Here is a 26824-nt window from a genome sequence, read left to right as displayed (position 1 = left end):
GCTCACCTGGCACCAACACTTAAGTCCTTTTGACACCAGGTGAATACATTATCATGTACTCAGGCTTTTTAGAAGTGTTTTAGTATTTCTTAGATATTTTACACTACTGCTATTCTCTACTTGTTTTTGGACCTGTATTGTGCTTTTTAATTCTCTTTTAGATTTCATATATTGTTCTATCTTGTGGTTTTAATGTTCACTGTAAACTACCCAAAGAACTTCGGTTATTGGGCAGAGTACAAGGAATAAACAAATAGAAAGATAGAATAATATGGTACAAAGGTCACTAAATGCCAACCATAATACTTCAACACCAGCTTCTGGATGATTGCAAATGCAGACAATGACATATGCCAACCAACAGTCCTGAAACCTAAATTCTCAAAGGTTTAATTCACAGCACCTTCACATATCAAGTAGGTGGAGAGGGTAATTATGCCTGCTTCCATGCATTAATATAACATGTAAGTCTGATATTTGCATATTAACTCAAAAGCAAGTACAACTGATATGTGCAATCTTTAAACCCCATTTTGAGTCGTGTTCACATTTCTGGAATACATGCATTGGAATTAAGAAGAGAGTGTATGTTGTTTTTATATAATATGCCAAAACATCGAGGCAAGACATGCTTAGAGGTGGAGTAGCTCCCAACCATTCTGGCCAAAAATGGTGACCATAAATTTTATCCTGGAGACAGAGGCATTATAACATTAATTTTATTATTTCAAAATGGAATGCTGTTAAGTGACTTGCCAGCCAGCGGTATACAATTTATAAAAGGCAGCTCAATTGCCAGAAGACTTGGGAGCAGCCATTTCTGGCACAGTAGGCTAGGTGCTTTGCAGAGGCTGCACTGGCATTGCAGAACTTACTAGTAGTTCTCCCTCATGACGGCTAGATATCCAATCCACTTTTAGTCAGCAGCCAGCCATCACACCCACTGGCTGTTCCAAGTGAAACACAACCAATGCAGCCAGTATGCCGTGTTCATTTGCGACAGCTGAATTAGTGACAGCAGCAGTGTAGAAAGCAAAGGGACAGGACAGAATTTCAGTGATCCACAATGGTAAATTTCCATTTTTTGTGTGTGCATAGCAGAGAGGTGGGCTGTCTGTGTCATATCCTTTATCAATGAAGGAGGTTGTGCTGTGTTTTCCAGTATGTGTTTTGGTATTGCAATCACCATCTAGACAGATTCAGTCCCTTTGAAGTCAGCTGGATTTGCCCTTGAGGAGACTTGATTTCAATCAGTCTTGGAATGCCCCTTATTTTTATGAGTAAACAACCAATGAAAGGGAAGGTGCAGGATGGTCTCTCTCTACATCTTGTACTCTAAATGGTCAACTTGATCTCTGTGCTTTCAATTACTAGAGGAGATGCTATTCTGTCAGACAAAAGAAACCACAGATAATATAGTTATAGTCTAGCTTTTATCATGCATTGCTTTCCACCAAATGGTTTTATCATCATCTGTGAGCACTAACTGCCACTGGACTGAAAGCTTGCATATGATTATCAAATAATTATGTTACCTAGCTTGATAACACAAGGAGTCAGGGAAATCAGTTTTGTAGCACCTGCCTCACATTTCTTTGCCTGTATGTTATTCCATCACTGTTCCTGTTTCAAATAGCTTGTAAGATAGGAAAGAGTTTGGCTGGAGTGAAATTTTCTCTGATAGTGCAGTGATAGAGACAGTGACAGGAAAAGAGACACATGAAGGAGTTCATTTTCGATAGTCAGCTCTAGGTTAATATGCAAAAACACTGAGGTAATTGGGCTGGGGGGGGGGGGTAAAGGTACACATTACCTGGTTTACATTCATAGAAGTCACAGCATTCCCCCGGCTTGCCTGATGCTTTAGAAACCAATATATTCAAATAGCCTGGTTGGCAAACTTTCCTCAAGCACCCTGTAGGGTTGCACACGCAGCGGCTAGGTAGAGGGCAGCATTCACCAGGTGGTGCATACCCTTCAATCAAAATAGAATCTTCTGGACAGCGAGGAGAAAACTGTACTTCACAACGGGCCTTGGAGCAGTCAGGCTTTTCTTCTGAAAACAAGACAGTGTGTGGATGTCAGTAATATGTTGTCCTGTTAATTTAAAGCTTTGGACATTCATACCATACAGAAGAGGTATCGCTAGAAACTGTGTTGATGGAGCTATGTCCATTCCCCCAAATGGGATGTCAGCTGTTTTTGCCAAAATCTGCCATTGCAGGTAGCGGAAAGATGGACAAAGAGACCCATAACACCTTAAAGCAGAGCTTTCCAAACTTTTCTTGTTGGTGACACACTTTTTAGACATACATGTCACAACACAGTAATTCAGTTTTACTAGCAAACTGGAGGTTAAACTAACCCCTTTCCAGCCCTGGGAGGAGCACGGGGAGCATTTGCATGAAACACCTACACACTGAAGGCAACACACTAACGTGCTGCAATACTGAAGTTTGGAAAGCTCTGCCTTAAAAATTAAATTAAAGAAGAAAAACTTTTACTGCCAAGTACTTGTTTCATCATAGGCATGAAGTACACAGCAGGCACACATTTTCATCATTCTAAGTTTTTTACTCAGGCACGCATGTACACATCATGCTGGTACAACTACACTGATTATGGTAGCTTTACAAGGGGGGGGGCAGGGATAATAACCCTCCTGGCAGCTTTACCATTCTAAAACATCACTGGTATCAATCACTGAAACCTAGGCATGCCTGAAAAGCAGGGGCGGCAAAAGCGGAAATATTTTGCTCCCTGCCATACTGCGCAATTCCACTGTCACTGTATTTCCCCCATCTCTCTGAACTTGGAGATGAGCAGCAGCGCTGTGTGCAGGAACACCTGGCTCTTGCTAAACTCCTCCCCCTGGCTCTCACTGAGGCACTCCTCAAAGCGTTGTCACTTGTCTTTTCTGCCCCAGAGATGAGGAAGATGGATGGCAATGCTACACGCCAGAATGCCTCCCTCTCACCAGTGAGAAGGGAGTGCTTTGTTACTGGAGGCAGTAGGGCAGATGGGGCACCGACTCTGGTGCTTCCACCACTTGAGGTAAGTTGTTTCTCCACACCCCACTGGTGGGCCGGCTCTGCTGAAAAGTGATCAAACTGTATATGCCACAATATACCATAAATATTTAAATCCTATAGATAACCATTGGAAGTATAGGGTGCTAACAGAGGGATAACCTCTGGAGTGGACATGTTGTGTTCCTTCTGGGGTAGACTGTCCACCTTTGGTTCACAACCTCCACACCTGTGGAGCTTTCACCTGTGGCTCCTAGAAGCTTCTAGAAGCCCCAGAAATGGCTTCAACTAGCTGGCTAAACCAGATGAGGGTACCCAAGGATAAGACCAATAGTAGGTCCAATGATCAAGAAGGCAGTTTCTGCACATGCTGTAGAGGGAAGTGAGGGGTAGATGGGGCTCATCAAGCTAGGAAGATAGCCCATCTAATAGAAGGAAATCTCTGATTCTAAACCTCCACTGCCTTGAGGGATATCTTTGGGAGAAAAAAAGGCTGAGGAGTAAACCCTACACGAATCTGGAGTGGAGTCCCTAAGATGGTTGGATGGCACTTTGTATGCCTCCTTCCAGCAACTCCTTCCTAGCAGCCAAGCTGGTGCCAGATGTATTGCTCTACTTTCCTTTGGACCACATCAGTGAGGCAGAGAGGGAGGTCTTGTCCTCTGGGCAGCCTAGGACCACCATAAACTTTGTCCAGGCTTCTGCCCTGGGGAGGTCACTTCAGTACTGCTAATGCAGCAGCTTGACGTCACCCCCGGAAGCAAACTTCATTGTCTCGAGATAGACAAATTCTAAAAAGATAACCTCTTGTAGCCCTTATCAAGCTTTTATGTAATCAAATTTGTCAATGAACTGGGTACAGTCTTAAGTTTAGGAGACAGAAGTAAAATAAGTTTTTAGCTATCTGAAGAAGTGTGCATGCACACGAAAGCTCATACCAAGAACTGACTTAGTTGGTCTTTAAGGTGCTACTGGAAGGAATTTGTTTAGTTTTTAGGGATTATGGTAGGTGCTTAGGTATAATGAATTTATGGTCAAGGACACAATGTCCACTTAATCTGACTTGTTCTCCTATCGTTTCTGGGTATACTCATTTTCTTCAGTACTAACATATAGATCTGTGTTGATTATACATGCTGTGAGAGTATGCATGGTATAAAATATCAGTAGTATGGCTCATGCTATCACATCAAGAAACTGTGTTGTTGGAGTATATGAAAAGTATAGCTGGTTATACTGGTGTCCTTGTGGAGAAACCTAATGCTAATGGATGATCAGACTGGATGAGTATAAGGAAACACTAGCATCTTTCCTCAAGAACTGTCTGCAGCATGCTTTTTTGCTTTATTCCTGGAAGCTCCATGTGTGGTACTTTCTGCTTTTATTTCTGTTCAACCCCATCTGACATTTACTTCCCCATCTTTACAGTCTCTAGGCTAGGAGTGGCTAGGAGTGCCTTTTTACAGGTCCAGTTGGTATTCAAGCTATGATCTCTTTCAGTAAGAAGTGACATGGCCACTTTGGTAACTTCCAATTGGATTGTTGTGTGGTGCTGTAAGTGCGGCTGCCCTTGAAGAAAGAAACTTCAATTGGTCTAAAATGCAGTGGCCAGATTACTGGCTGGGATTCCAATTAGGTAACATATAAACCCAGTTTTGCAGCAGTTGCACTGGTTGCCAGATCATTTAGGAGCCCAATTCAAGGTGACATTATTGACTAAAGCCTTTAACAACCAGAGACCCAAATACTGAAACACTGCCCTACCCTTCCATCCTACCTGAACCCCTTAACATAGGGGTCAGCAACCTTTTTCAGCTGTGGGCTGGTCCACCGTCCCTCAGACCATGCGGTGGGCCGGACTATATTCTTTGGGTGGGGGGAATGAACCAATTCCTATGCCCCACAAATAACCCAGAGATGCATTTTAAATAAAAGCACAGATTCTACTCATGTAAAAACACCAGGCAGGCCCCACAAATAACCCAGAGATACATTTTACATAAAAGGACACATTCTACTCATGTAAAAACATGCTGATTCCTGGACCATCCGCGGGCCGGATTGAAAAGGCGATTGGGCCGGATCCAGCCCACGGGTCTTAAGTTGCCTACCCGCCTTAAAATTTCCCATGTAAGCAGGTTTCAAGATAATATATCACATATTTAACAGAACAACATGGTGATCTCTTTTTCATGCATAACTGAGAGGTATACAAAGATTAGAGGAAATCTTTTCTTAAGAACTCCTTTGATTTTCATGGGATGTAACAATGTGGCCATTATATTTTTCAAATTACATTTTTATGTTCAAATTAAGCTTTATATTTTCAATGAATTTTACAGTAGGACCACACAATCCATATTGTTAGTAAATCAACAATTTCACATTTCTTCACCAATAATGCCATAGGGTTCAAGTAACTTGTTACTTTCTAATTTGTAAATTAATTGTTCTTCCTCTTTCTTCATTTGACATAGTTCTGCAGATATATTCCTGAATGCAGTGGTTTAGGTATGGTGCAACAAATATTCAGCTTTGATAGTTTTTTCTTCAGTAGTCACTTTTGTGATTTAAAAATCTTAATTATGCATTTATAGTGTAAGCTGACTTTACATTTACTGTATAGTGTAAGATGCTGAGCGCTGAATGCAGAAATGAATGGTATAAGCTATGTGAATAGTGAGTATTGCAAATATTGCCCTAGTTGCCTGTTTCTGGCCTTTAAATCAGGTGTATTTGTTAGTTTTCAAATCTGTAGCAATCCACTCCTCAAAGTCTTCACCTGTTTATTATTTTATTCAATTTATATTCCACACTTCCTCCAAATGGAGCCAAGGTTAACAATTTAAAAGTGATTTAGCAGAGGTTCTTAATTGTTTCTTGAGCAAGGCTTCTCTTTTAAAGAAGATTTCTCACCTATTTAGACCCTGACTAATGGGTTAGCTTTGGGCTAACCCATTAGTACAATGGGTTAGCTTTGGGCTTGTCCATATACACCCTGGGATATCAGATCATTATTCTATGTTTAAATACTATCTAAGCTTCCATAAACTGAACCACCCACATTACCATTTTATTGTTTAACATTCTAATCCTCACATTTGTTATAAATGGCCCTTTTAAAATTTAATATAATGGTTTTGAACTTTCTGGCCATTTTCCATTCCATTATTATATACTGAGGTTAGTTGTGCTGCAATCATTAATTTAAAGCAGTTTGACTTGACTTGCTTCTTGTAGTAGAGAAGCACCATTTTGGATTAAATCAGTGATCCCTCTCTCATTTCTATGTTAGAGGAGCTTAAGCACATATTTAACTCCCAGAGGTTCAGAAATCTAAAATGTTTGAAAAATGTAGTGGGTTGAGGGAGAAGAGATACAAAAAAGTAGAAACTGACATTTGTGAAAGTTTATTCTAATTGGTTTACAATAATCTAGCTCATCTCAATCTTCCAATGCTCAAGGTTTCTGTGTACCTAAAGTAACATATATCTCTGTAAAATTTATTCTCACTAATTCCGGATTTGTAGGGTAACATAGAAATAGCTTAAGAACAGTTCTGAAGAAGTATTTCAGTGCAATACTACAAGATCTGGGCATTTTCTACAGGATTGTTCCTGTAGGATTCCATTCTCTTCCTCCCTCCTATAGGGCTGAATTTGGAACATGCACTTAAAAGCTGGATCAGTAAAACAGTGACAGTAGTAAAAAGTCTGAGCTTACAGATAGCAGTAGCCAGAGTGGTTGTTGTTCTTTTTTTTAATCAACACTGTGTGCTCAAAAAGAAACTCACTGAACCAGAAATATACAAAAAAGGGAAAACCAAAATGATTTAAATGCCATGAGTGCCTTCCCTATGATGAAAGGAATTTGGGGCTTTTATAGTTTTGGAGGGGAAGAACATTGGGGAGATGAGATGCTGAGATGCAGTGAATTCCATTTGTGGCTGGGGCATAGCAGGAGTGTGCACCCACTTTGGATGTAACCTAATAATGAACTGGATTGATTTGGGAGGTATTCACTCTAAAGAAAAACAGGTCTTGTCTGAAGTTCAGTGGGCTGCTCACAGAATTTCAATCCTGTTTTAGGTCTCTTTTTCTTACTGGCCCAAAGTGGTAAATTTCTCAACCTCCCCTCAAGCTACCCATAAAAAGGAAATGCCAGGCAGGGGGAGGGTGGCATCTTTTGTAACTGAAAGCTGTAGCTTTCGACCAGGCCTCTACAATCACAACACTTTTGGAGGGAACGTTTCCTTAATGCAAGGGTCAGAGATTTGTGGCCTTCCCAGTGTCCAGACTCTTTAACTCCCATCAGTTCCAGCCAGCACAGTCGATTGTCTGGGATGATGCAAGTTTGACCCCAGCAACAACAAGAGGACCATAGTTTTCTGCCCCTGAATCAACATATTAGAAGTTATTTCAGTGGTTTTTTGCAAGTTGAAGTTGCAAGTTCATTACAGCATATGCTTTCATGAACTGATGCCCACTTCCTCAAATGCTTCCTCAAATAAATGTGTTAGTCTTTAAGGCACCAAAAGGTTCTGGTTTCTTTGCTGCAGAAGATAAAGCACACCTAATCTTCTGGAGGAGAAATCAGGTTGACTCTGCTAGGTAGGACAACACTGAAGAGCTATGGAGTGGTGGTTGTATTTTGTTATTCATATACAGACAATAAGAAAACCAATTGTCAACTTAACCCCAATACCATTCCACGATAGGAAAACCACTACCACTTACCTGTTCTAGAAAAGCTCAGTTATTTGAAGGACTCCCATACCATTGCTGAATGGATGCTTTAGGTTGTTTTTATTTTTATGTTTTATATTTCATCAAAACTTTTGCTATCTCAATGTTCTAAGTCAATATTTTGGATGTGTCATCCACGTGTTCTTTGTTGGGTCTTATGTACAAGATATAACTGACCATTTTGTTTATAGTGAAATAATTTTTTTAAAAAAAATCCTGACCAATCCCTTTCTAAAATCCAAGCCCTTCTATCCCAATTATTTACTCTTGTTGTTGCATTTTGGTTTCTGCCTGGTATGTCAGTTATTAGTTAAGGCCAGAGGTCAGCAAACTTTTCCAGCAGAGGGTCAGCCCCACTGTCCCTCGGACCTTGTGGGGGGCCAGACTGTATGGGGGGGGGAGATGAATGAATTCCTATGCCCCACAAATAACCCAGAGATGCATTTTAAATAAAAGCACACATTCTACTCATGTAAAAACACCAGGCAGACCCCACAAATAACCCAGAGATACATTTTAAATAAAAGGACACATTCTACTCATGTAAAAGCATGATGATTCCCGGACCGTCCGCGGGCTGAATTTAGAAGCCGATTGGACCGGATCCAGCCCCCGGGTCTTGGTTTGCCTACCCATGGTTAAGGCCCTTCCTTATACCCCTACCCCATTCTAGCCCTACTTGCATTTGAGTAAAGCTCAGTGTTAAATATCTTTAAGTCTGTGTATCTGAACAATAGTATAACATCTGTTCGACTGTTTGTCTTCTGGCTAAAAATTGATAGGCTCCACTTCCTCAGGAGGAGCTAGCATGCCTACAAATTTCATCCCAGGGCTACCAAAAAAAGAAGTTATGATTTTTTAATTTATTTTTTTTTAAACCAGGGACACTGACCCTGACATTCAATGCTACAAAGCTATTAATCTATTGCAACCATATCTGAAGACTACAAAACTGGACAGGCGAGAAATCTCTCTACATACCAGTGCCATATTTTTGTCTACATCTAGAAAAAAAGATTTATCAAGTTCAACAGGACTTCCAGATAAAGTATGTTTGGGACTACTGGATGAAAGAATGTGTAAAGCTACCAGAGGACATGTGCTTCCCATTATGAATTAGTTGACTCTAGAGATGTTTGTTGATTTAGTTGATTCCCAAAATCAATAGCCAAATCACTTGCACAAATAACTAGTCACCCAAGAAGCGTAATATTGCAACTTTGAACTCTTCTGGAAGAGGGCAAATCATAGCTCTTCTGGAAAGGGCAAGTAAACCAGCTGATCAATGTGCATAAACTACTGCCCAAATAATAATTCAGGGATAATGTATATATAGAAGTCACTGTTTCAGAAAATGCACACTAGCTACTGATTTCAAGCAAGTTTACAATAGCAATGTAACTGACATGGTGCATAGTTACTCCACCTAGTCAGAGGAATGGATATTTCACTTAAAGGATGGAAATAAAACTGTATTTGCAGTTGATTGTTGTAATAGCAGAGAGTGGGGAATCAGTCATCATGTGTGTCTCCAAGGCCCAGGTACAACCTGAATTATGCAAAGGACCTAAAAGGCCCTTTTTGAATGCCTGCTACCTTTTCCCACACTCCATCTTAAAACACTTGTCAGACGCAGACATGGATGGCTTGAAACTTTCCTTTCTGTATTTTTTACTATCTAGCCTAATGAAATTTTTTGTGAAACTTGAAAGCTTGTATGTGGCACACTATTTTGTGACCGTTTGTTTGGCCTACTAAAGATATTGTCCCTGTATCAATAAAGCTTTTGGACCAATTCTGAAATGCTAACATACATAAAATACAGTATTTAAAAATTACCACTATTTTATAGCATATATTACCTTTTATTCTCTATAACCAAACACAAAATCAAGTTTTATTCTTTCAAAACTGATGAAGTTTTGCACAGAAGTGTAATTCAGCTAAAGCAATGTTGTTTTTCAGTGTTTCTGATTATGCTTCTATATAATCTTATCTAAGTGAAATTATTCTTTTGAATGTTTTCCTCCTCTGATGCCTGAAAACTAAACAAATAAGGCATGAGAACAACCATGGGAGAGTTGAAAAACAGTTATTTCAAAACAAAGCAAGATTTGTTGACATAACTCTTTTATTATGTAATTTGTCTTACTCAGAATATAATCCTAGGCATGTTTCCTTGGAAGCAAGTCTCACTGAACATAGTAGCACTTACACTTAAGTAAACATGTATAGGATTGCACTGTTGGACATGCAAAGAGTTCAACTCAAATTATGCCTGGTATTCTTTGTGGTCACTGTGCTGAAAACAGTTGTTCTTTTTATTTTATATCCCTTGTTAAATCCACACTAAAACACAAAACACCTTTCTTCCACTTGGCAGTCCCTTACAGTTGTCATTGAAATAAATGCCAAACAATGGAAGTACTGTACAGTTATACACATGAGCAGGAAGGAAATATTAAAAGGATTAGGGATAAACAAGAAAAATGATTACCCAGCTGAAGCAGTCAGCCAGACAGGCATCCCTACAGGAATGCAAAATACCCAAAAGGATTTTCAGGATATCAAAAGGATAGTTAATTAGATTTTAAAGAGAGATTATCTTGGACACACAATATGTATAACATCCCACATGGATGAACTGGTTTGAGATAAAAAAGAACTACACTGAACTTTTACATAATCTTCAAATCGTATCTGGACTTTTTAAAAAAATGCTCTGGATTTTTAGGCTCAGGATTGAGGTTGTATACAACAACATACATGACAAACTGGCAGATTATTTCATATAGGTTTATATAACAGCATTGTAATATTGGCAGTTTTATTTTCAATCGTTTCTTAATGATCCAGGAACAAGGACTTTGCCTTTCTTGCAGCGCCACACACTGGATCAACATTTTCACTGAGCTATCAAAAACAATCTCAAGATGCCTTTCCTGGTCAAACCCTACAAGTTCAGATCACATTAACATATATGCAGATTTAGGATTTTCTGCCCCAATGCATATCACTTTACACTTTTATAGTTACATTTTGGATGACTTGCTGTCATCAGAAAACTTGACTACCTCACTTCTCACTCCTAACTCCAGGTCATCTATGAACAAGTTAAAAGGCACATGTGCCAATACTGACTTGGCAGACCCAACATCTTGTATCCTTCCCATTGTGAAAACTGTTCATTTATTCCTCTCAGGTTCCTGCTATTTAACCAGTTACTGATTCATTAGAAGGACTCTCTTATCCTATAATACTAAATGATGAATTTAGACCATACACTCCTATGTTCAAATCTCTGCTTATCTATGAAGCTCACTAGATGAAGTTGGCCAGTCACTCTCAGCTTAATCTAAACCTCATGTAATGGTTGTTGAGGACAAAGAAAGACAACTGGGAAGCATGCATACTTACTTGAACTGCCAGAGGAAAGAATGAGAATTTCTATCCTAGCCCCTCCCAAACAAGCTACAAAGAGAATAAGGCAGACCCGCCGGTCGGTTTAATCCGGCCCCTGTGGCAGTTTATTTCCTGGGGCAAAATCCTAAAAAATCTCAACAGCTCCAACCCTAAAAGAAGCTCAACAACTCCAACCCTAAAAAAAGGGTTGATGGCCCTTCACTTCATCAAATCTGGCCCTCTTTGAAAAATGTTTGGACACCACTGCAAGCAGAAGCATAAGAGATTCCTAGAAGTCAACATCTAATATTTACCTAGGAATTCAATATATTTTTGAGCCCTAACCCCACCCTGCCACATGTTGAACACTCATAATTATGTCAAGTTAAACTAATTTTATTAATTTTCATGATGATCTTTAACAAACTAAAGTTTCTAAGCAGCACAATCCCACCTGGTGAGGTAAGACAGCTAACTTGTCAGTGTGGCAGATTTCCAGGGGTACTACATTAGCAATATCAATGACTCAGAAAACCACTGTCTATACTTTCAGGAAAAGTGCACAAAGCCAGTTGAGTAGCAAAACTGAATGGTATCACCTGCATTCCAGGAAACATGATTCAGTATTCTGATTTCCATATGATAGGGTATAAATACAGGTATAGGGGGAAGTAGAAAAGGAGCGACCAGCAATGAGAATGTAGCAGCCTGGTCAATTCTTAGTCAATGCTGCATTGGTACACTACAAGTGGGGGTGGGATTTTAATTTATCGAGGAGAGGAAGAAACCTTAATCTTGCCCACTTTTACTCATATCAGCCAAAAATACCAGCAGCAGAGAGAGATCAATGTAAGATAAGAGACATACATTACAAACCCAATATAACTACAAAAGATGAGATGGGAAGAATACATGTCACAAACTGACACTTTATCACTGAATAGTAGCATAAACCTGCTATTAGCGCCATATTTAATCCAACTGTCAGAACTGAAGATTAGGTATATAAGAAACTAAAGCAGCTCCCCCATTCTCTCTTCAAAGTTAAGACTTCATACCATTTTGCAAGTAAGACAAGAATATGTAAACTAGGAGTAGGTAGAATATTAACTGTGGTACTCTCATATTCACCAGTATATGAGAAACAGTAGAACTGTCAATTTCTTCATCACTTACAAAAGGATCTGAGAAAGGTCTCTGTCAATTCTCCACCTATGTGGAAGGTACTACATTTCAATCATATATCATGACAAATTCAAAAGCTGTTCTGAGGGCAGGTACAAGGAGGCAGTCACTGGGTTGCACAGGTTGACAGAAGATGAGGAAGGGAACACAATCATGATTTATTTTGTTTTAAGTTAAAGATATCCAATTATAGGAGATTCATAAATATTTCACATAACAGATATAGGGGGTTATTACAAACAATTGCAAGAAAGCAATTCATTTATGTGAAATTTATTACTAAAATAATTCAGTAGTAACCATCAAGGCAGAGCGTGGCTCCAACAACACACAGACGCAAGAGAAACTAAACAGGATAGTGTTTAAAAGAAGAAAAAAAAGATGTGCACAACCCAACCAAAAATGTTAACATTACTTATCTGGAAGTATATTTCAAATTTTGAATTCGCAGGCCTTACAGCCATCAAAGTATGTGATATCAGCTTGTTTTTATGAGATACACTGTTTGCATGTCATGCATCAGTTGTGCCAGCTTTGCTTCACTAGTATGCAAGAGAAACAAACCACAATTCCTGCCTTAGAAATGTGTCTGAACTGGGAATTGTTAAAACTTCACCCACAATGTAGTATCAATTATACTTATATTGCATAGTACTACTTTGTTGAGCAACTCAAACTTCAGGAAGTTTCAGCTTCAAGTAGAAGAAGAACTTAAATATTTTTAAAATTACCTTGGAAAAAAGAAAGCTACACAAATAAAAAACTTTAAGAATGACAACTGGAAAACAGGAGGGAAGAAATGGCGAAAATAAATAAACTCAAGCAGCACACTCAAAACTCAGTTGTAGCTTGGGGGGGGGGCGAGCTGGGTTTTTGGCCCTGGGTGGAGCCTCCAGAGGGGCACCACTGAGGCTCCCAGCCTCTGTGTCTGTGTGTACACTAAATAATAATAATAATAATAATAATAATAATAATAATAATAATAACAACAACAACTTATTTATACCCCATGTGGGGGTGGGTGGGTGTCAAACTGGGTCTTTGACCTGGGTGACAATGAATATAGTTTCACCCCTGTCAAAACTTATGGATCACTTACCTAAGTAACAATTCTAATGTACACTAGTAAATGTAAGTAGCCTGCCACTTATTCTGGATTGATTCACAAACATTACAATAGTGTATATACTCTCGTCTAGGGAATTACAACAATACTACCACCACCTTGATAGGCTCACACCAAGCATCACTCTCCTCCACTAATTGTCTCTGCAGATATACAAACAAGTTTTGAACACCCAGAAGACAGGGAATGTGAAACAATACTTTGGGGGGAGATGGACACTGGGGCATGTGTATAATTATGATCTAACACAAATCAGCAAAATGAAAGTGGTGAGTAAGTCTTGCATGTATCAATCTAGTATTATACACATGGTGTATTTCTTAATGTACAAATAAAAATATAGAACATTTAAGGAGCAGTTTTTAACAAAATTAATCAAGTCTTGGGGCACCTTAAAGACTAGCAAATTTATTAAGGCACAAGTTTTCAAGGATCACTGTACACTTCATCAGATGCATGAAGTGTAATCCTGAGTTGTCAAACATTTGTACACATGGAGATGAAGGAAAGGTATACCTGAAACCAAAATAGTAACAGTGATCAATTAACAAGGCTCTATTCATGGTAAAACATCCTGGTACTGGTAAGCTGATTAACATATACAGCAAGATAAAAACTCATTTGACTGAAGCCACAGGTGACACAATGGAATTGCCTAGTAAATTGTAATTCTACATTTGCACTGTATTATTCTGTTCAAGTATAACCACCATAAGATCAGTTAGAGACTGTTCTTTGGAATTTAAATTCCCTGTGCACTCCTCAGTCCTTTATGCACACACCTTATCATACATGAAACAGTGCAAAAAGAAAGTAGAGCTACTAGTGTGATCCAGCCGAAGACCATTAATTTAGGGGAGGGGGGAGGCAAAGATGATATAAACAAAGTTGAATGAAGAAGGGTATTCTTTATTAAGGTAATAAAGCCTCACATGCAAAAAAAAAATTTTGTAATCACTCCAGGCTTTGGTATGAAAGATTATCTTTATAACTTCAGAGCTGGAGGGAGGAGCAAAGGATGGATCAGAAGAAGAGGAGGAAGAGGCAGATCAGGAAAGTGAAGGACCAGGTTCTTCCCCATCTTCTCCTGCATCACTGCCTCCCAGGACCAAGAGGGGACTGAAAAGGGATGAGCACAGGAAGTTTCCATGTAGGCGTAATCTCCCGCTGCATGTGCACAGCCTATCAGGTACATAAACCGGTTGAGGGGGAGTAGGCCCCTGTTGTTGAAACTGCTCCATGGAGCTGTTTTGCCAATTAACTACAGGTTCTTTACAGGATCTTTGGTAGTCAATATATGAGGCAAAGGATATTTTTATTTGAACAAAATAGGAAAACCTCCTCAAACAGAAAAAAACCAACAACCCTCAAACAGTAAACCTTCTTACAATGAGAAATAATCCGAAAGGAATAACCCCCAAAAGAACAATTCCCCCCACCAGACCTTCACCCACATACAACACCAGATCCAACCGTGGGAAGCCTCAGCAGTGTTTGGGTCCATCATCCTCTTCCTACTCAACCACGTTGCCCTGCACTATTTGTACCTGCCTCAACCAGGCAGGGATCCTAATCTGGGCAATCAAGCCCCATGTGGGCCACACTCAAGGGCAGGAGTACACCTGCAAGGACTCATAGGAAGGGTTGGCTGCGTAAAGCCAAACCCAGACCTCCTCGATTTCTCTTCCATGTTTTCTACTAAAAGAGTGCCAATCTGGGAATAGCTACGTAGACACTAGATTGGTGCATGTAGGTATCCAGAGCTGTAGAAGCAATTGTAAGTGCTATCTTGGACAATAAAGTTAACTATCTGCTGTGTGCAGTCCTTTGGCTGAGAAGTACCTTTGACAATAGTAGGCTGAGAGCTACACACAAGTTTCAACCTGCAATAAAGGTATAAGAGTGAATACTACTGCTGGTTTGTGGTATATCCTAACGGAAATGTGTGAATGAAAGCACTGAATAATAATGCATAATTGTTGCAAGCTACTCTCTCTCTCCAACCCCCAACCTGCAAAGGCACCCAACACCTCTAGACAATACTGTGGGGTTCTTATAAATCACTCAAGAGCTTGATGTACAGTTTACAGTGTGCATTACACTGCAAGCATGTCACAAATGCCTACTCCATCCACGGTCCCTTCCTGCTACACAGGAATGGTGAACTGCATTTTTCTTCAGAACTTGCATTAACAGGTTTTTTTTCTTTTAATATTTCACACATTGAACAGAGGAAAAGGCAGCTGTACAATCTGCCTATTAACTTGTGCTTATTAAATCACCAAAAAATACTCCCTTCTTCCCTCCAGTCACCAGAAGAGTTTTGGTGCATGCATCACCTGCCTAATATACAAGGATAGGGATAGACTAAGAACACATCTTAATCTTTACTTGTGTGAGAGAGAAAACAGAAAATTTTACTTAACTGAATTGTGGTTTAGAGTCCCCATCCACCAGGTAAACGAATGAATACAAGCATGAAAGACAACCTGCAAAGCTATGCTCACACCACAGAGAAAGGGCTCACTGTGCAGAACTTGTAATAAAACCCAATTGCATCACCTTACTTTCATCATAAAACTGTACACAATTTCCTTAAAACATATAAAGATGCCTTTTGGTGAATCTAAACTTTGTCCCATCTTTTTAGCATTACCCTCCAAGCGTCAGACATACTTGGTGCTTTTAACTGCAGCTTCCAGGGATAAAACTTGGGATATATGCAAAGTAGGTACCCAGCCACTGAAGCAAATCTCTCTGCCAAGCACAGCTTCTCATCTCCTATGCAAGTTGAGAGTGGGAGTCTAATCTGAGAGGAAGAGCAGTTGGTGGTGGTGGTGGTGGTGGTGGTGGTGGTGAGGGTCTGCAGAAGAAAGCTACCAATGAGACATACCTAAATGTTTATCTCATCCTCCTGGCCCCCATTGGAAAATATATAGTTCCATGCTCAAAGTAGTCCAATTGCTCACTTTGTCAATGCTCTGATCCCAAAGATCTACTTGTGACAACACTAGTACTAAGGGTAAAATCAAACATAGTACACGCACATCGTCTTGCACAATGGGGCTTCTTCCTCCCCTTCCCCTTGCAACTCCATGTTCCCTCTTAAAACCTGAGTGTTTTGGAGCACCCTCAAAAGCAGACTTTGGGGGCACATGAGGACTGGACTGAGTGAAGCAGGAAGTTCCTAAAGCAGCCATTAGAAAGCAATACTTGAAATATTTACTATTGAAGCTTATTATTTACTATTGGCTTTAAACTCATCCATTAAAGTATGTTTTGCTCACATATGAATGAAAAGTAGTATTAAGCATGGTATTTCATTATCCTTAATGCAATACAAATAAGAGCAGAGATAATCAGAATTAGAACTTACCAAAGGCAGGCTAGGTAGTGCTTATATAACAGTGAAACTCTCTAAACAATGATGTGAGAATTTGGCTGAGGATGCCGAATAGTTATTAAATATGGATTCCTCAATTTGAGCCTTAGCTGGATGTGATGAGTTCTAATGCAACAGAAAGAAGTTCTGAAGAGGGAACAATGTGTTTATGCCCAAATATCAAAGATCTTTCAACATTACCCAGAGTTGTCAGCAAGTTTAAAAATCAAACTCCTTCCTGGCTTCAGACAAGCGGCGGCGCGGGAGGCCCCATTAGCTAAAGTGGTAACTTAGGTTAAGAACAGTTTCAGTTGAAGAACGGATCTCCAGAACGAATTAAGTTCTTAACCTGAGGTCCCACTGTACTGGCTCAGAAAGTAGACAAGTTATTTTGGCCTGGGGAAAAATCTGGCTTCTGGGGGAAGCAAATCTGGATGACTCAGGAGAGCAAAGGAGAATGTAGCTTAAGGAGCTGCATTTTAGATCAATTAGTTATCAGCCAAGAAGGATTTCCCTGCAATTTGAGCAATGCAGAGGAGCTAAGAACAAGTGGAAGGATACATGAAGAAAAACCCCTACCTTGAGTGAACAGAAGGGGGATGCTACATCTTACACCTTTCCCCCTTTAGATCTTATAGTGATAGATGCATCTTTAAATGAAACCATGAAAGACAAATTATTCAACTCATATAGCTGGCCACAGTTGGGAACAGGATGCAACACCATAGGGCTCTTGGGTGCAATCTAAGAAGCAGAATATCTGAGCATTGAAAGATTTAATTTTACGCAGCTTATAAATTGGTTTGGAAATTATACAGCACGAGTTTCAGGGCTATTTCAAGACAAACAGAGAGAGGGAGGGGTGATGTGTGAGGGAAAAGGGTAAAAATAATAGATTAATAAAATAAATTCCTGGCAAATAATTAGAAGTTTTTGAAACTGAGTTGCAGCTATCTTGGATGAAATTTGACAGTCACTGAAAATAAATGAACAATAAATACCTACACATTCAGGCGACAAGAGCAAGGGGCAATCCAATTTTTAATAACTTTTTTTTACAATTGTAAGGAATCTCATGCAATAAAGATTTTCAATCAAAGGTAGAACTCTGGATCAGCATCTTCTCACAACTGTGGTGAGAACAAAACTCCTGATCCAACAGCAGCTTCAGTTTTCTTCCTGATTCAGAACTGTTTGCAGTGTTTCAAGTATAAACAGACTCATTGTCCTTCCATGTAAAATATCAGAATTTGCTAGGAACTACCCTCCACTTTGAGCAATAGCCAAAAGCAATGTCCTTGTCACTCCATTTATACGCAAAGTAAAGAACTTTAGGAGCCGAGAAGTTGAGGTACAAGCTTGTTACTTCATGAGGGGCTTGGCAGCAACATCTACTTTTTGGATGAATGGGAAAGAATATGCAATCTACTTTTTATTGGTTCTGATTAGCCCAGCTACTGATCAGCAGGGGAAAGTTTGCCTCGTGTGCAGCTGGACCAGATATTTTCTTTACTCATAAGACAGCACCCAGATTTCCTGTTCAGTAAAGTAAACAAAAAGGAGTGGAGGCAAAAGGGCTGAGCAGAAGTGGGTCCCCAGGTACAGGTGGAAGGATACAGAACACAATGATGACCGAAAGAGTATGTTTTTCCATTTAGCTGACATAACTATTAAGTCAGAGTGTTAATTTCCTAAGTACTTTACTCAATTAAAAAAATAGGGTGAAGGAAGAATTTCAATTTCTGCATATGTGCAAAGGGGGACAATGAATAACATTCAACTTTTTTGCCCTGCATGAGATTGCAAACAAAATGGGCAAGAACAACAATGTAAATGAATACAATTTGTTTCAGCAAACAAATTGCTAATAAAACAAGCAGAGCCACCAACAATTTAGGACCAAAGGAATGTACAGATTGTTAGAAATAAACAAACCCCAAAAACCTGCTGGAGGAGCACATTTGCCTAAACCCTAAAAACAAGAATGGAGAAAAGTTGACCTTCAAAGGAAGAGATGTGAATAAATTTGATACTGATGTTTAAAAGGCCCTTTCCTGTGTAACAACCTTGCCTCAGATAGCCCGGATAAAGGTTTAGTTAGATTCTTATGGCAGAAGGCAACCCTTGAAATGTCCTGGACCCAGAGAGTTTTAGAGTTCTAAAGTGCAAAAGCAACACTAAACTGGGTCAGCACTGAACCACTAAATGATTGTAAAAACTGTTATTTTATATTCTGAATGCCCTACTATTGTCAATACCCTGGAAACCACATTCTGAACCACTTGTAATCTCCAGATACTCTGAGGTAGCCCCAGATCAGAGTACACATTGTGGTAGATGACAATACTGTGAATGCTGAAAGAAGAAGAAGAAGAAGAAGAAGAAGAAGAAGAAGAAGAAGAAGAAGAGTAGTAGTAGTAGTAGTAGTAGTAGTAGTAGTAGTTTGGATGTGATATCCCGCTTTTTTGACAGGCATTATCTGCCAAGCAGCAGAATCATGTGTAGTCTGTGATAAAGACAGAACAAATGAAAGGAATCAACTACCAAGCAAATAAAAAGTGAATGCATACCATAGACAGGTACCCACAAGAGGACATATATGTGTCATATTCGTGCCCTCTTCAACAAATGGGATAGAGGTCCCCAAAATAAACCAGGAACTACAAAAGATTAGTATGCCTAACAGACAATGTCAATTGGTGAAACTTTTCCCATAATTGTATTTTCATACCAGGAAAGACTAAATCCCATTGAATTTCTGTTTCCAGAAATCCTGACCAGCAGTTAATTAATTTCAGCTAGGATGGGGTGATCTTCATGAAGGTTATCCCTTGGAATGGAAGGTTAACTCCTATGTCCCCAGCTGCACTCTCCAGGAAGATCACTGCCCATGCAATCTGGCATTTAAAAAGTTAACACACTTTTTTCCAATCACATGTCTGAGAATCCATTCTTACTAGACACGGGTATAAATATCAGCACCTTCTTTAGGTTCTTCAACTATATCATCTGGACTTTTACATAAGTCCATCAACAAGGAAAGCTAAGAAACTAGGTCTCCTCTTTGAGGCTGGAAAATGAAGAACTGCCCTCATTCTGATTTCACTTTTACAAACCTAACTATCAGCATCATGTTGCCACACAGCCAATGTCATGCCTGACTGGCCGTCAATTTAAGTCAAACTGTGAACTGCAGCTGCTATGAACATCAAACAAGCAGGACTAACTCCTGTCCCCTTGCAATCAGAACATTTTTGTGGGCAAAAATTCAGCGCAGTCCTAATAAATATAGACAACCATTGAAGTCTCCCTAAAGATCTATACCAAATCTTGTTCTCTTTAACAAGTTGGTACACACATGGATCTAATGTCACAAGATCCTATCTACAGATAGCAAATTAAGGTGGCCTAATCCCAACAGAAGGAAGAGCTTAAAAGGGCTTTCTTCAAACTGTTAATAAGTACCAAAATGACCGAATAACTTAACATGTTATTACATGGAAAATTATCAATACAAGGAGATCATTCCATAACAAGTGATCCAACTTTTTTACCTCATGTCATCCAATTTTATTAATATTTTGTACACTTGTTGAACAATCAAAACTAAGTTTAAATCTAAAACTTTTTCCTGTTTTTGAGTTATGAGGGTTTTATGAGGGTTTGTAATTTCAAAAAACTGACATTTTTGGCCCTGCACAAAAGCCTTTAAATGCTCAGCTCAGGACTGAGATACATCAAAACTAAAAGTTCATGAGATAAAGTACTAACAAGAATTCTTTCAAAGCGTTAATTCTACCATGCAAAATGGGATGACATGAAAAATTAAAATTTTAGATTTAAACTTAGTTGTGATCATTCAACAAGTGTACAAAATATTCAGAAAAGTGGATGATATGGGGCAAAAAGTTGGATCACTTGATATGGAATAATCCAGGAGTAAAAAACACTGAATTTGACATGCATCAATGGGATCTAAAATGGCTGGAGCTAACTAGGAAAAAACAGTTTGAACACTATGCAATGCTCTGGTCACTAATTTCAAAAAGAGTAGAAGCTGATACAGAAATGTGTCGTTTATTCTTTCAGAAGACTACAGATCAGGCCTGCTCCTTGAAAACTGCCTCCACCATGATGTCATGGAGGTAGATACTTCCAGGTAATTGTGTTCACATCAACTTTGTACCATACAGAGACCTTCTGTTGGGAACACTGTGGAAAAATCCATTATACTAAACCTGTTGAACAAAGGTTTCAAACTCAAGGCCCATTTCTTCTTTGCATTCTGTTCTCCCGCTACCATTGTCAGCCTGATTAAAGTTTCCTGATTTAATAGAGGTTCAAATTTAATACAAATATTCACAAAAGTTGTGGTTTGCAGATGACTTCTTAAAAGATGGCGCTCTCCTTTATTTCACTATATTTTGCATGCCATAACATATCATGTATTCAAGAAGTGGTGCCCAAGCTAGGAATGCTCCCTTCTTGCTAGCCACTCTCCTAGGACAGGCCAGAAGCGATTGGGAACCACTGCTTATGATCAGGGCATATTCAAGCCAGCACCTTCCCAAACGAAACAATAAGCTAAATAATATTATTTATATTTAAAAGTTATTTGACTTCTGTTGAAAACATATTCCCCCATCTCCTGTCTCTTCTATCCATGCATTAGTACTTTATGTGCTACTCAACTTCAACTTTTGCCTATCCTGAATCTCTTGAATCTGTTGTCGCATTATCCCACCCATCCATTCACTGTACTAATCCTCAGTGGTTCCTCTCTATTCAATATCTTTCCTGAGCTTGTGCCACTGAAACCCTAGAGTCAGCATGAAAAATTTGTGACATTCTATGTTACATGTACAATCTCTCCCCTGCTCCCCATCCTCTTAAACCAAGGTATACTCAGAAGTAAGTCCACTGACTCTAATGAAGCTTACTCCAAGATAAGTGGAATTGCAGAAAAAGTATTGCCTCTTTACCTTCCCATTCCTCATTAAAAAAGGCTGAGGGAGGATGAGAGGGTAATAGAAAGATTGCAGCAGATGGCTTCAACTTCCTTACTGAAGAGTCAACACAGTACCTGCTCTTCAGATAATAGCTTCATTTCTACTCTCCCTTCCCCATGCACAATCCAGTCCACCTTCTTCACCATGCAAATCTCTTAAGATTGCTTCCCTTTTTTATATAATCGCTTCATGTATCACCTAAATCCAATTTATCTCCCAATTCCTGGTTGCCATCACTCCTACTATTATCCTGTTAAGTATCAACTGATCTCTAACTTCTTTCACACTGCCATGAAATATGTAGTATGGGTGGGGACAGGAAGAGCCACTGTTGCCCAACACTGAACAGCTGGAGCAAGCAGTCATCTTAACTCTTCTCGAGTGCACCCACTGTTTATGGCTTACTGACAAACCACAAGCCTAGGTTCAGAAGTATAGGCATAGCTGCACAGAGCACAACAGCAGGAGAGGAGTGCTGCAGCCACAATATTCGTCCTGAAACCTGTAGGTTTGTACTACACCATGGTTTGGCTTAAGAGTTGTGTGACAGGTCTGCATATGATGGCACCTACAGTGCCACACAAGTTCATCATCTAAAATACGAAGAAGTAATGGTTTTCAAAACAATTTGTATTCATAGGCATATTTATGTAATTTAATCTATTGATCTTAATTGTATAATCAATTAAAAATCTACATGATCAACTTTTTTTCTAACCAGCCCATGTAATATATTTACACTGAAGTAGAAAATCATTGCTAAAATCATACATGCATGTCAGTTAGTAAAAATATACTTTCAAAACCAATCAGTGTTTAACTCTTTCAAGTACTTTAGATATCTTTGAAATTTGCAAACTCAAGTAAGTAAATGGGCAGAGTAATCCAAATCCATTTACAATGGTCTGGAGGTAGGGTTTGGATTGAGTTAATAAACAATGTTCATAATAATTTTATTATTTAAACACCACCTATCTGGATGGGTTTCCTCAGCCACACCTTCCAGCCCTGCCAGTCTCTGCCAGTGGAGTGAGACCAACGTTACTCTTGTCAGTGCTGATCTTCCCAGTCTGCCTGCTATAGGTGAAACCAGTCAGTGGAAAGACCCCCAAACAAGACATTCTCAGATCAGGGAAGGGCCAAGTCTGCCCTAAACCCTGCCCATCAGGTAACTTCATCAATTAGGATTGCCTCCTAAGTAAACTAAATGCTGTTCAAAAAGCAACTATGCAAAGCAGTTTGCTCTACAATTGGGTTCCTTTCCCTATCTCATATGTAGAGATAAAAATCAGTTTTTAAACTAGCCGACCCACAGGAGAAGCTTACTGAAGTAACGAGTACCAGATAGTATTAATTCTCAGTTATAGGAGTAAATATTTTAAATTGACTGCCAACGGACAGTAGGATTTACATGCATGTTCAGGAAACAGTAATTTGGGAATGTCTGATTATTCACCTCCCTTTGTACCACCCTGTGTGGATCATTTAAAAAACCCAACAACGCATGCATTAAGTGCAAAATTAAGATACCAAGAAGTTAAAGCAAAACCAGATCTGTAACTCAGTGGTAGAGCATTTTGCTTTTAACGCACAGAAGGTCCCAAGTTCAATCCGCAGTGTCTCCAGGTAGGCTAGAAGAGACCCATCTGAAAGCCTGGAGACTTGCTGCCAATCTGTGTAGCCAATACTGAGTTAGATGAAGCAATGGTTGACTTGGTATAGGGCAGCTTCTTATATTCCTGATAGTTGGAGAATCAATAATTTAGATTAAAAATACATTGAAATCTCAGTTACTCTCAGAAAAGGTACACCTGACCTTTAAAAGAAAAAAATGTGGCCTTCCAGTGGCTAATAAAAACTAAGAAATCTCCAAAATCCCTGAAGCCTAACTAAAGCCTGAAAAGGTCGTTTTAAGGTCACTTAATAGTACTAAGTACTCTCTTCAAAATCTTGCTAGGTATATTACCTCAAGAACATAGATTTTGAAAGTATAGTATGCAAAACATATATCTGAGCATACCTTTTGTCATTCCCCAGTCTCCGCAGCTCATTACAATGAGCCCTCAAGAAATAGAGAACAGTGCTGTTTTGGCTGTGCATTTAGGGCCAATATAAATACAGGAGCCACAAAAACATAGTTACTTCTTTTGGCCTTTGTGCAGCCTTACATCTTGCCTAAAGTGATTTTAACACGTCTGCCAGCTCTATCATGCCAGAACAGCTTGTGCCCATGCAACAGACTGCTGGTTTATGTGAATGTTTTCTCCAGAAGGGGTGTATAAAGAACCCTTTATAAATGTCGGGCATGTATGGCTAAGTTCACTTGTCTATCCTATATCTCACAAGCAATTGCCACTAAAATGTTGCTGCCTTTTATATTAAAGGTCTAGTGCCCATGGAGCACTACATGGTGCTCTGCAGCTTCCTGTACTTGTCCTTTACTAATTGAAGCCACACACACATATACACACAAAACACAGACAAAGGATTCTGCAACTTCACATATACTAAGCATGACCACTCCAAGTCAAAGAATAGGGCAACTGAACCTGTACTTCAAACCTAATTTCCAAGAATTTGCTCACACCAGATTTTGATAGTAGCTGCCATTTACTGATTGCTAAGACAGACAGAAACCAGAAAATATTAGTTGCTAAGGAGTTCAGCCTTCAGACAAAGTTGGCATAAGTGGTGCTTCACATACTTCACTATAATAAAAATGCATATGTGAAAATGTAAAATTATATTCTACAGACAGACATCAAAGGAGGCAGATTGACCACAGTTCATTGTCGCATAATTTATTCAATTACACACAGGTCCCACTATCTACCCACTTCCAATGTGAAAAATCATTTATCTGTATGTAAAGAATTATGCCCAAATGTCGCTATACACTCTGCAGATTCAGATATCCAAACATCCTGAATTGCCCACTTCCTATGTGAACCCTCACCTAACAAACAATTTCCAGGGAACGCATTGTGTTTAGTAAGCAGATGCCACAAAATGAATGGTACAGCCTTCAAACAAATAATTCACCTGTTACAATTATTTTGCTTATGAATCAGAGGACACTGCTTACCCAATGAGATGTCAACCTGGAATTTACTACATTTGCATAAGAAAGAATGATAAAACAAAAGTTATCAAATGATATGTCTCACCACTAAAATTAATTGATAGTTATCTATAGAGGTGGGTCTAAAACAAATTAGAAATTTTGAATAGCCAAGGGTGGGACATTTTGAATAGCCAAGGGTGGGAAGACTAGATGCACATGGAATACTCATAATAAAATTAATACATGGTATTATAAAAAGAAATGAGAAATGAAACAACTTTATTAAAATAGACTATTTAGATCTATTTTAAACTCTAGAACAAGTATATGGTAAATACTCTGTATTTTAAAGGGCTTCTGTTTCCAAAATAAGGGATAAAACAACTGATAACTGAATATGACAACACCAGGTAGCTTCCTCTACAATATTCAGAAGTTAGAACTGTGTAGCTGTTGCCCACTAATAATTTTTTTCCATATTTTGCATACTAGTTGATTTTTCACCACCATAAGGCTGGTCCTTTAAAAACATTTAAATTAGTTCCAACCAAAGTAATTCTGCTTTCTGAAGCAGAAAACTCCTACAGTCCACTCTCACTTGAGTTAGTTTAACCCCCTTAATAAAAAGCTTTCCTGTTGAGACAAGTCTGAAAAATTATAGGCCTTGCTTACACAGGTCAAGTATAAGGCATGTTCTCACATACCAACGCTGACATAACAGGTTACATTCTTCCATATGTACACACCCATCTGTGCTAACTACCAACCAGCACTAATTTAACGGAAGCTAAGCAAAAATGGCAAGTCTCCCAAGTTACTTGGCAGAAGCTCAAACTTAGATGCCTACAGTGAGTTATTTATTTGGTATGTGCAAATGACTTGTCTAAAGATCTGAAGCCTTGTTCTGTAAAGTCTATTCTGTGTTCTTTATTCTCCGCAAGGTAACCAAGTTAAATGGTTTTATACATAATGAAAAGAAGTTGCAAGTAAAGCTTAAGATAGGCACACTTACTGCATGCAAGAAACACTCACACAAGATCCTTCTAATTTAACATATCTAGCTGTGCAAATAATGCCAAATTGTTTCAGATGACCTAATGTGAGCCTGCCAGTGAAAAGAGTCTTGTAGCAATTAAAATTATGGTAAAAATATGGGCTGCGGTATCATGTTGTTTCTCTACCTTGCAAGCTATAGTCAATGAAGTAGAGAAGTCTCATCATGTGTTTTTATTTACTTGACCACTTAAGTCTAGAGGAACAATTCTGTCACATATTATAGAAATATCTACATAGCGAAAGAGGTATGATTTTAAAAAATCATTATGTCCAAGGGCCCATGTGCACATGTACATCTAAACATGAAATTAACTTACACTTAACTGCTAAAAAGTTGGAAATTATGTTTATGCTTTACACAGCAGCAGAAGCCAGATTGACCCAATCCATCAGGCAAGAATCTCATGGACAGAATCAAAGATGGCTACTGAACTATATAATTGTGTGCTTATACTTAGTGAATAGGTGATCTCTAAAATATCATGGCCTCACTTTAAATAATGCTCAACTACCAACGAGAGGCGTGTCATGCTCCTCTATTCCTTCTAATCAGCATTTCAATTGGATTTGATTGCAGACTGCAAGGACTGCTTAGCAAGGACTGCTTAGTGTACATTAAAACTTGAGGAATGAACACAACTGAGAGAAAACTGTACGCAGTGCACAATTAAGACAGTCATGCTTCTTTCAAATGAGGTGCATTTGACCACAGCTCTTGGGAGTCCTGCAGAAGAGAAAGATTGTTGGAGAAAGAAAAAATGGTTGCCGTCCCAGGCAAAGTGTGCTCAGGGTCATCTGGGTCGGGGTGTTGGAAATGAATAGTACA

At 39.1% G+C, this 26824-nt stretch overlaps 1 protein-coding gene across 2 annotated transcripts in view; it reads right to left on the bottom strand.

Annotated features, from left to right (window-relative positions):
• Positions 1-26824, bottom strand: part of CRIM1 (cysteine rich transmembrane BMP regulator 1) — a 130046-nt gene that overhangs the window by 51514 nt on the left and 51708 nt on the right. For both annotated transcript variants that reach the window (XM_081857659.1, XM_081857660.1), the window contains one exon: positions 1814-2056. In XM_081857659.1, coding sequence (XP_081713785.1) covers positions 1814-2056 — 243 coding nt within the window. The remainder of the gene's footprint in view (positions 1-1813; positions 2057-26824) is intronic.

This window comes from Podarcis erhardii (genome assembly GCF_964252035.2).
Source record: "Podarcis erhardii genome assembly, chromosome: 3".
Taxonomy (NCBI): domain Eukaryota; kingdom Metazoa; phylum Chordata; class Lepidosauria; order Squamata; family Lacertidae; genus Podarcis; species Podarcis erhardii.
This window is presented reverse-complemented; position numbering and strand designations above follow the sequence as displayed.